This window comes from Planococcus citri, chromosome 5, assembly GCF_950023065.1.
Source record: "Planococcus citri chromosome 5, ihPlaCitr1.1, whole genome shotgun sequence".
Classification (NCBI taxonomy): Eukaryota; Metazoa; Arthropoda; class Insecta; order Hemiptera; family Pseudococcidae; genus Planococcus; species Planococcus citri.
The window spans coordinates 47,926,512-47,943,216 of record NC_088681.1 but is presented as its reverse complement, the minus strand read 5'-3'; the positions used below and the strand labels follow the sequence as shown (position 1 = coordinate 47,943,216).

At 33.7% G+C, this 16,705-nt stretch overlaps 2 protein-coding genes across 6 annotated transcripts in view; one reads left to right on the top strand and one right to left on the bottom strand.

The window, feature by feature from the left end:
• Adcy2 (adenylate cyclase type 2 Ac76E) overlaps window positions 1–16,705 on the top strand; it is a 605,017-nt gene that overhangs the window by 202,886 nt on the left and 385,426 nt on the right. The window lies entirely within an intron of this gene.
• LOC135847561 (annexin A2-like) lies at window positions 13,328–16,263 on the bottom strand. The gene is made up of 8 exons (XM_065367124.1): window positions 16,142–16,263; window positions 15,870–16,064; window positions 15,259–15,496; window positions 15,041–15,126; window positions 14,862–14,946; window positions 13,856–14,017; window positions 13,570–13,751; window positions 13,328–13,488 (listed from the first exon to the last, which is right to left on the bottom strand). Exons 1-8 carry the CDS (start codon window positions 16,190–16,192, stop codon window positions 13,429–13,431), a joined length of 1,059 nt encoding a protein of 352 aa, XP_065223196.1. The 5' UTR covers window positions 16,193–16,263; the 3' UTR covers window positions 13,328–13,428.

The following is a 16,705-nucleotide window of genomic DNA, read 5'->3' as shown; positions in this document are numbered from 1 at the left end:
GTACAATTCCTTCATATATACGTCGCCACAACCAGATACTTGTTGTATAAGTACATTGACCAGAGCACATCTCGACCGAGGACAGAAATTCGTCTCGTAATAGTTAGCTATTTGTTTACGTTCATGGTATGTTCTGTGGAACCACAATTGCATGATTTTGTCTTGATTTGGAATCACTTCAGGTTTCGTTTCAGCCCATATGATTTCTCCGTCATCTTTCGGATTGTATGATGGGATCGGTTTTAGCGTAGGGTCATCGATTACCTCTCCCTGAAATGAATTTTAAATTATTAATGTATACGATAGATGATCAGAGTTGATTACTTTGATTGAAAATTACGTACCTGAAGGACTGGAATTTGTTGAGAGAGTGATAGTATGGCCAGTATCAGCAATGAGAGTTTCATTTCGTTGTGTAAATTGTGAGATTTTTTTTCAACTTTTTTGTTTTATTTTTCATTTTATAGTCGGGATTTTTTTGCAATTAACCGTTACTGCGTAGGTGGCTTGTGCCAGATCACTTGAATAAATGAACGATTTGTCATACGTATCGTGTAATTTGGTGGTTATAGTGCAATAATGAGAGAAAAATTGGATTTTATAGCAACTCTGTATGGTATTCAATTTTTCGTTGAGTAACTTTGATGTGAAATTGAGTACGGTTATTTAAGCTGTGGAATGATTTTGGTCGCTGATTTCAGTCTTTTTTGCACTCTGATGTAATGTGGTGGAATTTGACCAATTCGGGGGAGATAGGAGTGGGATTTTTTTACATGTCTGTGTCTGTCCACACATTGGTGAAATTTTTCAAAAATGCCAAAATATTTATTTTTTAGGTTCCTGCTTTTGTTTAAAGCGGTGGCAAAATTTTTCAACACGTTTCACTCTAAAAATGATGTTTCTCGTCAATTCGTTGACAAATTGGAGGGAGGGGGATTTTTTCACATGTTCGTCTACACATTGGTAAAATACATACTATCTCAAAAATGCAAAAATGTTCATTTCTTAGGTTTCTGATGGTATTTTTCCAATACCTAAGTGTAAACCTTGTAATTTTTTTTCTCGAACAATTTTTTTTTAAAAACAAATTTATGTATTAGGCACTGCCAATAGGCACGACTCTGGTTTCAATGTTCTTTATTGAAGCTGCAAGATCGTTTAATTTTACTAGAATATCCTTCAAAGTTACCAAGTCTGTGCTTTTACTCGCAATGTTGGCATAGGAGTGGCCAGGCACTATATTTAAAGGGGCAGTTGCTGGTTCGCTGATTTTCAGCCTTGCTCTGGCAGACTGAGACTGGCTAGAAGCTGGTTCCAAGATGGATTTTATTTTGTTTTTATATATCTGGACACCCTTTGTAGTTTGAAGTGTAATTTCCTTGCGGCAATTTGCACATGTCGCCGGAGTTTTCTTGGATTTTTTACAGTATACTGACCAATGATCGCCTCCACATTTTACTCACAGGGGAGCCCTTCTACAATACTTTTGGCTATTTCTCGAAAATGAAAAAAAATGCCAGTCCAATTTTTTAATAATGTTATTCTACATAAAAAGGACTGAAACTGAGAATTTTTTCAGAATTTTTACTCGTCGAGATCATGGTTGTATTTAAATTATAAGTTTTTAAATCGATTTTTTTTAGGGTTTTGAAAGTGGCAACACTGATTTTGACATCATTCGTCGATTACCCTCTCAAAGTACTACAATTTGAAAAAAGTTAAAAATTCTATACCACGTACAACCGGAGTCATTTGCAACTGAAATTTTCCTTTTTCTGTCATTTTAAAAAACTTCAAAAGGCTCACAGCTTCGCCAAAAAAAATCGAAAAAATGTGCGGTTTGCGTCATTCACCATCGTTTGATGACCTCTACACATGATCTGATTTTGAAAAAAATCGAAGACCCCTCGTGCAAAAATCCGCTGATTTGGCCTGGAATGACCCATTTAAAAAATTGCATGCCAAATGTTTCAATTTTTGGCATTCAAAAAATTCATGAATTCATTTATCAGATTGGAATTTATTTTTTAATTGATTGTTAGAAAGTAGGTAAGTGTATTACATAGAGTTCTCATTTTTAGGCAGCTGAATTTTTTATCATATTGCATTAAATGTGATATTGTGGAAGTACGAATGGATTTCTGGAATTCTTCTCGATTGTTGTCTCTTCATATAGCATAAGATATGCATCTTCAATGCTTGCCCATGAGGTATCTTATACATTCCGTGTATGTTTTTTCTCGAGTACCGTTACCGAGCCAATTTTGGATTATCATTTTACGCTACGTACATATTAATCGTCAGTAAATGTAGTAAAATAATGTATGTAAATATTTTGCATATCATCACCGATAAACGACTGGTAAAGGTTGCGTAGCCTTTATCATGGTAGGCTTTCATGATGCAGAATAAATCTCGTTCACATCTACTCAAAATGATTCTATTGATCTTATCTGTATGAATATCCGTCCCGTCGTCCGCTGCGTGCTGTAACTCGAATGCATAAAGTTTGCAAAGGTCTTCTATGTATCTTACTGTGGAGATTCAAAATTCCAAAATATTAGATATTTAAACTAGGTATATTGGGAGGGGGGTTGGGAGACGGAGGGTTGACAGGGTTCGACTGAAAATTTGAAGGGTTCTCATGTTGAACTCGTTATCAAAATTACCTAAATAAAAGTAAGCTCTACGCTCTCTTTTAACTTTGAATGCTTCCTTGGCAGCATCTTCAATACCGTAATCACCCTGTCGGTATTTTTGGAATATAAGTTTGAGATCCGGTTCACAGTATTTGTTTAGTAGCTCTATTAGTTTGTTTTTGAAATCTGTTTTTTCTATTAAATGAAAGAATCAAATAAGATTATTAAACCGAAATTACCGTTGTATCCTCCTATTGTGAAAAATGCTTACTTTTTTTGGGATCAATACTTCGCAAAGTCTGAGCTTCTTTGCCTGCATCTTGTTCAGTCATTTTTTTCTCTTGGCATAGCCCTTTCTACATAATATGTGCAAGTTATCATTTTCAGTAATATCAGTGTTTAAAGATTTTCTTACGTGTTATTATTCGATTACTTACCCAGCAGTATTTGAGCATCACGTCTTGGTAGGCTTTGTCATCTGCTCTAAATGATGCCAGTTCACTTTCAACGGTTTTATTAAATCCTGAAAATAAAGTTTTGAATTGTTCAAAATGTAAAAGAAAATAAATATCTACATGTTGAAGAATAGTGTTTACAAAAAGTTTTGGATCTTACTTGTTTGGTACTCTTTGTCTATGAGATTCTTCATCTCCTTTTCATTAGCACAGACGACTTCCTCTATAGCTCCCACTTCTGGATATTTATTATTGGAGATGTTGGTGTGGATGGATTTTGCCAAGATAACTTCTGGAGGATCGAACACCAAGTCATACAAAGCAGCTAAACTATCTGTCGATGCATGCTTTATTGTACCCAGTAAAGAAAAACTAGACGTAGAGCCAAAATTATTCTTGTTGTAATAATCTTGAATTTTTTTTCGTTGGTCGACTGTGCGACGACATATTATACCAGCGATTTGTATCCGATCACCGTTCACAATACCTTTTGCGTCATTTTCAGCTGAAAAGTTTGGGAACGGTTTCAGTGCCGGATCTTTGATCACTTCGTTCTGCAAAAAATTCAACACATGGATTTAAAATTTTTTTTCGACAATGATACCTAATTTTATGATATTGAAATTGCTTATATCTACATAAATGTATGTATTTACCTGACCAGCCCGAATTTGCAGAAGGAGTATCATTAGCAGTGCAAGCATCATGTTTATGGTAAAAATTTCTGTTACGAGGTGATATTATCAATGAGCAGGATTTTTGTGAGTTGACTAAATGTTTGCGAGAGACCAGTTGAATAAATGAGCAATTTTTCATATCAAGTAAATGTCATGTTTCCGCTTTTAAAAAAAGGTCCAATGGTATGCCAGTTCATACCTTTTTTTTGGTGAATTTTATTGAAAATTTTCAGGTATTGTGTGTGATCAAGTGATACAATTTTGTACTTTTTTTCTATTTTTGAGAAAAAAACCTGAAAAATTCATTGTTTGTGATAGATACTTACATGTGGGTATTTTATTGCTTCGATGGAACATTGTGTGTGTGAGGTTCATTTTAATGAAGTAATGTGTAGATGAAAGAGCAACTCGGAGAAACCTTTACCCAAAATTTCGTATGTATATCTACAGGGGTTGATTTTCTGATTTTAAAAAAAATTTTGTATGCAAAATATTGGAGTATATTTTTCTTGTTTCAAAATTTTTTGAAAGTTGCATGATTGATTATTGACTTGTGTTTCGAAAAACACTGGGTGTGTGTTTTATTTTTTTTTTTTAACAGATTATTAGGGATTTGCCAGGATAAATTACTTGTATGTTCTGCTATTTTTTCAATCAAATGGTTTGAATAATGGTGTTCGATTTCGAATTCATCGTGAATTCCAGTTTTATGTTCTTAAGTAAATAGAATTCTTCGAACGAGACTTCCAATCCACCTACTTATAAGCCTCAGTCAACTAATTTATATGTAGATATGAATTTTCCCAAGTTATTAAAGTTATACTATAGGTATCTTAGGTAGTGAGGATCGACAGCGATTAGGAATGTAATTTGGATTATTATCGATCCATCAAAGTAGATTTGTATCACTTCATTTCACGTTATAATTTTAACGAAAGGATTAAGATTGTAGATTTTCTTCCAGTAGTCGACCCAAATTACCTATTTACTCGCAGTTTAGTAATCTCGCAGATTTTAGAAATAATTTGTGTTGAGAGCTGGGTCGATAGCTTAATTTTGATGGTTTCTTATTAAAACGGATGTGATGTACGAGTAGGTATCTATAGATTATAAATCTTTCACCCTTTTTCCAAGGCTGGATTTTTTTTCTCATAACCTACATTTCGTGTTGAGATTTTTAATTTTTTGTTAGTCGGTTTCATTCGTTAAATAGATGATGATTGAAAATTTGATTTTGAAATGTGTTTTGAAGGCGTGCCAATTTTGGCTTATCAACTAAAAATTAGATGTCATGCTTTAGATAAAAATGAGTGACTCAAGTCGCTTCAGTTTGAGTAGATTTTTGTTTTTTCAAGTTTGCAAGCGGGTAAACTTATTTCGTAGGTATAAAAAAATGTATATCTAAGTTAGAAAAAATTACATAGTTCGCATAATGTGTTTATTTCGACAAAATATTAAATACTTAGCACGAGTTTGAAATTTTGACAAATTTAATGGCCGAATATTGGTGTAAAATCACTTGAATAAATGATCAGTTTGGTACGATTCAGATTATCTGAAATACGTGTTGAATTGTGTATGTGAACAAGTGGTACAGTTCTCGTTACTTCTATTATTCGAAAAAAAAAACTTTTTATTTGAAATTGTATTCGCTTACAACATTTTATATGTGTTGAAAAAACGAGGGAAAATCGTTTCAATTTCACATTATTTTTTTCATTGAAATGTGTATTCTTACAAGGCCATCTTTTGAACTAGGTAACACTCTCCGATTTGAACGAAACCAAGTGGAGCTTTCGGGTTGATATTTGCATGGAAGGTGGATATGGGTGCAATAAAAAAACTTTCAGATCCCCAGCCTCTCCTTTTTTTGAAAAAAACTCTTTTCTGAAATTACAATAATTGTTTTTTTCAGCTCCATGTGGTGAAAAATTGAAAATACGTGTCGAAGGGGGAGGAGGATGAAAATGGAAATTTCGGGAGAATTGACTATTAAGTAATAAGCAGGGTGTCGTTTTCGTATGATTCGATACCGATGAACACCAAATGTGACGTTAGATTTTCTGCTACACTGATCTAGCCCACTCCAGAGCCTTCATCCCCCCCCACCACAATAGTTTTGCCCTTTGTAAATTAGGTTGATGCTGCACCCTCTCAATACGTTAGATTAAAAGTTGTTTTTTTTTTTTGAGAAATTTATGGTTGTAAATTCCAGACGATGCATAAAAAAGTTGAAAAATCGTCAGAAACCAGTTTTTTGAATTTTTAAATGAGTTACGTACATATTTTGAGATTTCCCAACAATTCAAAAATGAACCTTAGCCCAAAGTTTTGTTCAGGGAGGGGTTTTAGAACATGCTGATTTGATCTAACTCAGTTTTGTTCAAATAGGAAGATGTCAGTTCAGAAGCTCCATTGTTTGGATTAAAATTAGGTACAGTTATTTATAGAACAGGATCTAAGGTTGACCACAAAGATATCCGATGCTTTTTAAGTACAGATCATTCAGAAAACTTTCATGCTGAAACATGAGAATGAAGCATTCAAAATGAATGATTAGCTGTGTATGTTTGGTAAGACCTGTGTTTTTGAAAATGACTTACGTACTCTTACTTACCCTGAGATAATTTGTGAAAGTTCCTTTATGGTAATGCTCAGAGAACTCCTTTAAAATACAGTTCAAGTTACGTTCACATCGGGTCATTATGATTCTATTCACCTTATGAATATCAACTCCATATCCTTTTCCTGCGTTATGCAATTCATCAGCGTAAAATTTACAAGGATTTTCAATGTATCTTACTGCAAAACACGATGAATTAAACAAAATTATTGATTTGATTGATCAATGAATGGAATGTACATTAAAATTGGATTCGTGATTAGTTTCAATGAATTACCCAAACAGTTATACGCTCTTTGTACTCTTGTAACGTCGAAAGCCGAGTCGACTGCATCGCTTATACCATTTTCGCCTTGACGATATTTTTGAAAAATTAGACTGAGATCTGGTTCGCAAGTTTAATCCAGTAATTCCGTTAGTTTTTTTGTGAATGCTTCTTTGTCTGGCAAATTGGAATAAATACATCAAATATGTGAGAATGGGAAATTGTTGGGCATTTTATTAAACTCATTTTTACTTTGTTCTACGCCTCGTAAAGCTTGGGCTTCTTTGTCCATATCTTCGGAGGTGAGTTTTTTTTCTTGACATAGACCTTTCTAAAAATACAATGTGATCATTAATGAGATCACCGACCACGAGAAATACACGAGTAGATAAATTTTTGTCATTGTCGTCAACTTAACTTACCCAACAATACTTCTGCATTACGGTCTGATACGCTGTGTCTTCTTTCCTGAAGGTCGCCAAGTGATTTTCAATAGTGATATTGTAATCTTTGAAATTCAAGAAACATTATTCTTTTATAATTTATAAAACTGCGGGGAGGGGAAAATTCAAGCTGATCAACTTGAACGTAGGTATATTATTTAGATTGATTGAAATTTTATTTCATTTTATTCTTACGAAGTATTATTGTAAGATAATAGTTTTTCGCGTACTTACTTTGTTGATAATATTTGCTTATGCGTTCTTTTCTTTCATATCTTTATCATTGGCACATACTGCTTCTTCTATGGCTCCTATTTCTTTCAACTCGCCTGTAATCGCATCATGGATTGTTTGCGCCAGAACACCTTCTATTGGCATAAACGAAATTCTGTAAAGTTTTCTCAAATTGGTAGACGCTTCCTCTTGTTTCGCGCACCTGATTAGTGGACACAAAACACCCTCAGTCGTGATTTTCGTTACCTGTTCAAAATTTCAAAGTTTTTAAAATTCTTCCAATGAGTAAATTCGTGAAATTTCCATAAAATTTTGATGATTCTTACGCCTTTACAGAATTTTTCATTGTAACTTTGTTGTATTTTGAGACGTTCGTCACTCGTCCTATGGAAAATAGTGTAGGCAATATCACGTTCTTCTATATCACCCTCTTCTGACATTGTACATCCTTCTTTGAGGTGATCCGCGTCTTTGCTGGCTGAAAAGTCCTGATGTGGTTTCAGAGTCGGATCTTTTATCAGTTCACCCTGTGCGAAATTGAAAATATATGTACAATCAGGTACATAATTTGAATTTTTTTCATCTTCAGGTGGTATTTACCTGGATAACCTGGATAGGAAGTAAACGTAGGAAAAATATTGCCAGAAGTGCAAGTATCATGCTGATGGGACAATTTTTCTGCTGTTTGATGACGAAAAGCAGAACTGAATGATTACGAATATAACTAACTGTATGGTACATACAAAGGGTTTATGGGAAAGCACTTGAATAAATAAGTGATTCAGTTTCTGTCTTTTTTTTGTGGGCCTACTGAAAAAAGTCCAAGCGTTTATTTGCAATTTTACATTTTTGGTGTGTGTTCAAGTGATGTAATATGTAATTTTACAGCATTTTTTATTTTTAAAAAAAAAGAATTTATCGTTTGTGAAACGCGTGAACACGAGCGTTGGTTTTTCTGGAATTTAAATTTTTAATGCGAGTAGCAGAAACTTTGTAATCATTTTGTTTCAATTCTTGGATTAGCATTAGCATTTATGGGTGAAAATTCAAGTCTTCAGCTGATATTTTTTTGAAGTGACTCTCTTTTTAATCCTAAAAAGCAGCATACGAGTATGCTGTCTTGCTGAACAGCATGGACTGATTCGAATTGCATTACAAATTCTCTTAATATTTTCAGGGGTACACACTGCCTTTCGTGAGCCCAGATGCTCCTTATTATTTAATTCGGCTGTTTCTCAAAAATTCACAACCCATCTGTTTACAGTTTTTCAAGAAGATACATACAAGTTTATTACAAGGAACATTGAACTTACTGCGAGAAGCTTGTTGAACTTTCATTAATATTTGATGTTTCCGAAAAATACACTTCGATGCAAAATGTTTGTTCTTTATCAATATAACGATCCATACCAGGTGTCCAAGAATATAATAGGGGAATATATAATGTGATTCGAATGACTGGACATTCGAACGACTAGATGGGGCATTTCAATGAAAAATTGTTAACAACGGTTCTAGCACGACAATTTTGGTAATACGAACGACAATTCGATTTCATTTATAACGACGGAAGAAATGTGATCCACATTCAAATAAAATGTTGACCCCTCCCCCCCCCCAATAAAAAATGATTGCTCGGAAAAATAAAGTTTTCCAGAAAAATAACTAATTTTGTAAAAAAAAAAATTGCAAAAATGAAAGTGCCTCATTTTTTGAAAAAAGTTTTGCTTTTTCAAAAAAATTATATTTCTTGCAGAGATTGCTAAAAATGATGAGAAAGTTTTAGTTGCCAAAATTCTAAAAAAGTTTTGTTTTTTTGATCAAAAATTGTGAAAAATTGTCAAAAAGTCTTTCTCTTTTTCAGAAAATAAATTTCACTTGTTACAAAACTGCCAAAAGTCTTGCTTTTTCCGAAAATTGCCATAAGTTTTCTATTTTTCAAAAAAAATTTCTTTTTATGTTTTTTTTGAATTCCCCCCCCCCCAAAAAAAAAACTAGTCAATTGTGAACAAATTTTGCTTTTTTGGTCAAAACTACCTACCAAAAATTTCTTGCTTTTCATCGAAATTATCAAAAAATCTAGTTTTTTTTAATTGCCAAAATGACTGTCAAAAAATCTTACTTTTTGTTAAAACAGCCCAAAAATGAGATTAAAAACTCTCTGGTGATATTTTTTATCCTCCAAATTACTCCTATCTCCTCTCTGTTGTCCAAAAAAGCAAAAAATGTTATAATAAACATGTTTTTCCTTTTGACGAGTAATGAAACAATGCTGCAATATTTGTGGTTGTAAGTATCTTCGATGACTTTTCTTTGGTCGTAAGTTCGATGACAGAGAATATGCATGACTGTTTTCAAGTTTGGAAAAATCCACTTCTTGAGCTGTTTTCTGATCACTCGGCAATCTTCATTGGCATCGAAAGGACTGACTGCGGTGACTGTTGGGTCATTGATGAGCTCGCCCTGTGTGATTGAGTCGCAGATAAATTGATGATACTTACGTTGGTGTACGATTTTCTGTATAATTTGTCAAAATACGAGTAGGTATCATATTTTCATTACCTTTGTAGCGTATGAAAGTTGATCAATAATCACTACAATAATCAACGAAGAACTGAATAACATGCTACCTTTTTTTTTCCACCACTGAAGCGTTCACGAATAATAAAACAATAACCGTGCGAATTACGTACGGCTAGTTTGATGTTTTATCCTGTATGCACAATTGTAAATTATGTAAATATAGTTATAGGTATATTCGAGGTATTACGCACTGATATACAAACATTTGAACAAATAATACTAATTTAGCTATAAACCAGTTTTCATTATGGTATTGGGAAAAATTATACGAGTAGTTAATTGGATACTTAGCATGAATAATACATAGATAATAAATTAATTCAAAAAAAAAAAAAAAAAAAACTGTTGGTGAGGTTTTCAGTTACCTATCACAGAACAGTATTGAATGGGCGTACACACGTAATATTCATGATTACTACATATCACAGCAGTTTTGAAATTTTCGTAGTAATTTTGCGGTAAAAATGTTTGAAATCGAAGTGAAATCCACCACAGCTCGTTATTCCAACGCATCAATGGTTATTGAATAAATTATGGATGTCGAATCTATTCCAAAAGATTGAAATTCACTTCATTTTGGAGCCTACGACGAGTTTTCAATTTTCTCCAGACTGTAAGAGTGGAAGTTAGAAAGGCTACATATAGACGAAATCGTAAGAAATAATTGAAGGAAATATTACGATAATACTGTCATAGGTGAATTCAGGGCCGTATTTACGTATAGGCAGTATAGGCAGCTGCCTAGGGCGGCAAATTTTAGGGGGCGGCAGATTTTTACTTTTGAAAAAAAAATAAATCGTATGAATTTGGCAAAAAGTACCAACGAAAATGTATAGATTTCTCAATTTTTACTTTATAAAACATGCAAAAATAGACGTTTTTTCGTTTCTTGAACCCATTTTTTCAAAAAAATTTTCGCTCTCGCTTCGCTCGAGCAGTAATTCTATCTTTCTTCTTTTACAATTATCTCACACCTCGAAAGGTTCCCAGATAATTACCTCTAATTTGGAGTTTTCATGCTTAAAAATTTGGTTTTTCACGCGGTCAAAGTCAAGAAACATGTGTTTTTAAAGGTTTTTTTAGCGTACGGAAACGTGCGGATTTCATTTTTCATAAAAAATACGGATTTAAAATAGACTTTTTGGCTGCCAGCACTTCATAAAAAATAATAAACAAATGCAAGGTTTCTGATATTTAATTACGTAGATATTGATATCAGTGCCGGTTTTAAGGGGGGGATTTGGGTGATAATCCCCCCCCAGAGGCCAATTTTTTTGGAAAAAATTTTGATACTATAAAGTGGGAATTTTCTAAGAATTTTTGCGCTCTTGTTTCACTGAGATGGATGCCGATTACAAACTGATGTACATTTTTTTTCATCTTTTTTGAGAAGACGAAGCCTTTTGTTTTCTTCTCAAGCCCACATCATAGGTATATTCGTACACAATTTACTTTAATAATACTTTGCAGGCAAATTTAAGTCATTGAGGTCTCCCCTTTTTAAAAATTAAATAAATAAATGACATATTTATTCAGTGGTGTGGCCAGGGAGTGAAGGGGCCATTGTTCTCCCTTGCGAACGAAAATTTGAAATAAAACTTGAAAAAGTGAACTTTTTTTTTTTTGTTGTTTGGACCCATTTTTTCTAAAAATTTTCGCTCTCGCTTCGCTCGAGCAGTAATTTTACCTTCATTTTCATAATATAATCACCACACATCACGATAGGTTTCCAGAAACTGACTCCTAATTTCAATTTTTCATGCATAAAAATCTGGTTTTGCCTCCTCCTTGAGGAAATTCTGACTATTCCACTGTATTTATTTGATTTCTGCTCTCAAAGAAGCTTAATTTTACCCCCCCCCCTCCCCAAAAAAAATGAGACGGCAAAATTGTTTGGTTCTGATCCAATTATCCCTCTCCAAGGAAAAATCCTGGCACCGGTACTGATTGATATTGTATACATCAGTTACGTTTTATATATGTTGATTAAAAATTGCATTATGGGTGGACATAAATTTTCACACAAACCAAAAAAATTGGGTGGAGGGAGGGGCGGCAAATTTTGTTCTGCCTAGGGCGGCCTAATGTTAAATCCGGCCCTGGGTGAATTCCAATAAATATTCCTTAAAGAGGAAATATTTGCTTGGTACTTGAATAGCTCAGAGGAAAGACCTTAGCCTATCTAAATTCTATCTTCATCAACAAGAATTCCATTGGTGAAATAATAACAGAATGGACCAATCATTTTACTCCGTTTAATCGATGTAAATTAAATGAAACATACGTTTCCAAAACGCACCAAGCCAAGTCCATTTTCAAAGATTCTGAGGTTGCAAGGTCATCTAGCATAAAGTTGCGGCCCAAAATGGCTGATTCTTTGATATGTTGTGCCCAAGAGATGAATTTCTTATCAATATTTTTTTGGACTTAGTGCGTTTTGGAAACGTATGCTTCAATGATCGAGATGGTTATACCAAGTAATTAACAATAAGTTAGTTAATAACTACGGCTCGTAAGAATTGTCACACGTTACCCTTGAACTTCCCACTATAGGTATACAAATAGAATAGTTACGTAAAAACTACGTTAAGGAGGGGTTACGATATATAAACTCACTAAGAGGTCAGGGCATTCCTGCCCATCACAAGACATATTTTCGCATGTGGCGCATTCTATGAGGAAATTAGTTATGTTCAAAAATATCCCTTGCTGACGAGTTGGAAATTTGAAAAAAAAATCAAGAAAACTTTTATTGATTTTGAAGAAAGGGAAGATGGCTTGCTGAAAAGTTGCAAATTGCGAAAATCAAAGTTTTTCCTAGTTTCAAAAAAACGAGGAAACTTTTTTTTCATGATCACTGTTTGGCTATCTAATTTTCTCCATAAAAGCTAAACCTTGAAAATTTAAGCAAAATGATCGTTCTGTGAAAATATTTCAAATTTAGTCATTTTTTTTTTTTTAATCAATGAAATTTTTTTGAAGTAGGTATTCTGATTTGGAAATTCGACTGAGAAAGTGTATTTTTCAATACGGTGAATTTCCTCGTAAAACATACATCTGAGAAAATGTGAGCAAAAAATCATTCTTTGGAGAGGTCACAGCAATTCTTTTCCAGAAAAAAATTCTTCACCAGCAATTGCGATTATGATTTTGAGTGAACATTACTGAAATCTACGTAGGTACGTGAAATTTCACATTTTTAACCGACATGTAAACTTTATATTTTATGTGCTCAGCTGGTGCAAAATGTGAATAAAATTTTGTGATGATCACATTTTTTTCCGCGAATGATCCGCATTCCATGCAGAATTTGTACTGATGGAGCAAATAAATACCGATACTGGCCTAAGTAGACAGAATCCTCAAAAAATTCCCTTGTTTTTGATAATAATCAATGAAACATTCAGGTACTGAGAAAACAGAACTTTATTTATTCGCTTATCAAGCTTTTGTTTTTAATGTGAATATTATTTAAAATAAATTTCTCTAATTAGAAAATATCGTGAAATCTATGGCTTTCCACAAAGATATCGAATGGATTCCAAGTAACGATCTTCAGTAGTGTCTCCCTAAAAGTGATAGAAATTACATTAATCATTGTACGAGATCACTTCAAATTTTGAAATTAGTTTTATTAGAATAATTCTTACATCGAGACGTTCGGTGAATGTTTCGCCTCGTTTGTTTTTGTATTCATTGAAAATGGAAAGCATATCACGTTCACATCTAGTCAAGACTATTCTGTTGATTTTATCAATATCGGTTCCACATCCATCTACAGCGTGGTACAGTTCGTCAGCGTAGAACATGCAAGTGTTCTCGATGTATCTAACTGCGAAGAAAAAAAAAATGAAAACGTGGTGGAAAATGGATCGTAGAAAAGAATTCATGCTGCGATGAAAAGTATGAAGGAGTGTCTATACTCGTGTAGGGTACCTAAGACATTGAATGCTGTTTTTTCATCTCCATCGAACGCCTCGTCTACTCCGTCTGAAATCCTGTGTTTGTCTTTTTTGTACTTGTTAAATATTTCTTTGAGATCGGGCTCGCAGTTTTTATCCAATAACTCTTTGAGTTTCTTTTTAAATCCTTCTTTATCTGTGAAATGATCACTCAGATTAGTGAATTGAATTTGAATGAAGTATCTAAATTTATAACAACCACCTATAGTATTTGAAGAGTGATATTCCAAAACTCGCTTTGTCCATTTTCACAACTTTTCAGGAGAGAGGAAAAACAGTTTCCCTTTAAACGGGTAAATTGACTTTTTAGGCGAGTTTAGCACTTTATTTGGGTGGATTTATAATGTAGGAGTGTAGGTATACATTTCATCCACTAAATACTGCTGAAAAAATTTCAATAAAAATGGACAAAACACGTTTTGGAACATTAGGCTATTTTTTTTTTTAATTTTTAGTGAATTGGCTATTTAGGTGAGTTTGACACCTCATTTTGGTAGGTTGATGATGTAGGAATGTGAGTTAGTACTTCATCTACCAGGTACCACTGAAAACCCAACTTTGATAAAAATGGACAAAGCTAGTTTTGGAATATCACTCTTCATTTCTACTTAGGTTTTGACACCATAAAGAGGTAAGTAAAGTAACTAAGGAGACGAAGGAAGGTTTCAATTACAAGAAATTTCCTTTAGTTGTGAAGACTTCGAATGTACCAATCTTATAAGTACTTATGGCTCTTATTTTCTTCGGGGGGGGGGGGGGGGGGGCTCATTAAATTCTCAATCGCTTTCGTTTTTGAGTTCAGCTGTAGAAGTTTGACTTATTCCTTTGTCTAGGTACCTCAGAGGGGTTAGCCTATAGAAGTACAATATTCGAGGTGATTAGAATTTGTGTATTTTTCGTTGAGAAAGTCGATCATATTTTTTTAAAGTCTGTCACATTTTTAGCCAACTTAGTGGAGTTTTGGATTTTACGGTGCATACCTTTTTTTGGATCGATGTCTTGTAAAGCTTTTGCTTCTTTATCGATATCTTCCGGTTTCATTTTCTTTTCTTGACAAAGTGGTTGCTGTGGGAAAACAAAGATTTCAAGATAAAAAAAGTTTTCTTCATTGCGTTGCGTCGCGCGTCGTCTCTATTTTGAATATTTTTGAGCGACTTACCCAACAATACTTGTGAATAGTTTCTTGATAAGCTTTATCATCTTTATGAATTAATTTCAAATGGTCTTCGACGGTGCATTGGAAAGCTTTACGTTGTTAGAGAACAAAAAATGTTCATTTTACAAATTTAATACGAGTAAACCTATTTTACTAGTACTGTGCATCTGCATCTGTTGCATTGGTTTATTCAGGTAGGTATCCAATGATTCAATGTTCACCTGCTTTGTAATGTTCTTGGATAAGATCCTTCATTTCTTTATCGTTGGCGCAGACTATTTCTTCGACGACCCCTCCTTCTTTCCACTCGCCTGCGATTGCCGAGTGCAATGTATCACCCAGCTGAGCTTCGTATCTTTTGAAGGCTAATTTGTATAATTTTTGTAAACTATCTGTTGAGTAATATAGCAGATCCCAGTATAGGGTTGTTGAGTAAACTCTTTTGCCGTACCTATTGACCTGTCAATGATAATTGATATTTCAGTACTTATCTACGATTTACTATAGTCAAACAGAAAATAAACCAAGTGATTAAATTTGAGGGGTTTCAGAAATTTCATTCTAAAAATTGAGTTCAGGGATTTTTGTGATGAGGAGTCTGGGTTAGTTCGGTGCTAGCTCCGGAAATTTTGAGATATCAAACATGTGCAAAAAACACTTTTATAGTTTCTAAAAAAGAAAAAAAAAATATTTCGAGTAAGTAATTAGAAATTGTACATCATGTTGTGGACCTTCGGGACCTAACTTTCTGATGTTTTTTAAAAAACAAATTCTCTCTGTGGTAGAAGAGTTGACCCCTTGGAATGTAATTTTAGTGAAAAAAATATCTTACATATGCGAAATACTTCTCGTTGTAAAAATCATAGAGTTGTATACGTTGGTCGATCGTCCTGTGGAATATGATTTTGGCTAATTTGTCGCGGTTCGTGCAGGCATCGTTGTGTATTTCTTTCTTTATGACCTCCGCGTCATCCGATACGATAAATGGATCTGCTGGTTTGAGCGAAGGGTCTTTGATTAATTCACCCTGTAAAAATGACACAATCTTTAGATATAGTTTTTCGAATTTTCCGATCAAATGATGAGTGACAATTTGAAAATTACTTTTGTAGCGAATTGCTGCGTAAGCAGGATGAGAAAAATCACGGAAAACATGGCAGATGATCTTTAAACGAGTATAGAAACAGTATTGAATTGAAAATTGCAATATTGAGTTGAAAGCTGATGAGTCGTGTTTGAATAAGCGTTATTTGTGCAATTTTGTGATAAATGTTTTACGCTTTTCACGATCGTTCTGTTGAAACAGTGTGTTGTATTCTAAAATAAGAACAATAAGGTGAAATGTGGTCGAAGTTCCATTTCGAAAGCATATTATGTGCACACGTGTGATTTGAACGTATGTACTGGTTTCGAATGAACCCAACAGACGGTTTTATATTCTCGGTTATTAATTTTTCGTGGTTTTTTAACGAGGATTAATTTAAAATACATAATTTGGGTATTTTTTTTTTATCCAATAAATTTAAATGTGCCAAAAAAAAGTGAACATTACGAAGATAGACGTGTTTGAATGCTGAGAAGACTACTCAATTCCAATTCAATTCCAATAAAAAAGTGAATTCGAAAAATTTGACCACAGTTATTATCCATCGTGAAAAGTGTGGTAAT

Coding starts and splice junctions, on each gene's coding strand:
- LOC135847561 (XM_065367124.1), bottom strand. CDS start 16,192: ATGTTTTCCGTGATTTTTCTCATCCTGCTTACGCAGCAATTCGCTACA. Junction 15,127..15,258: donor CCAAGAACATTACAAAGCAG/GTGAACATTGAA, acceptor AACAACGTAAAG/CTTTCCAATGCACCGTCGAA. Junction 14,947..15,040: donor CTATTCACAAGTATTGTTGG/GTAAGTCGCTCA, acceptor GTTTTCCCACAG/CAACCACTTTGTCAAGAAAA.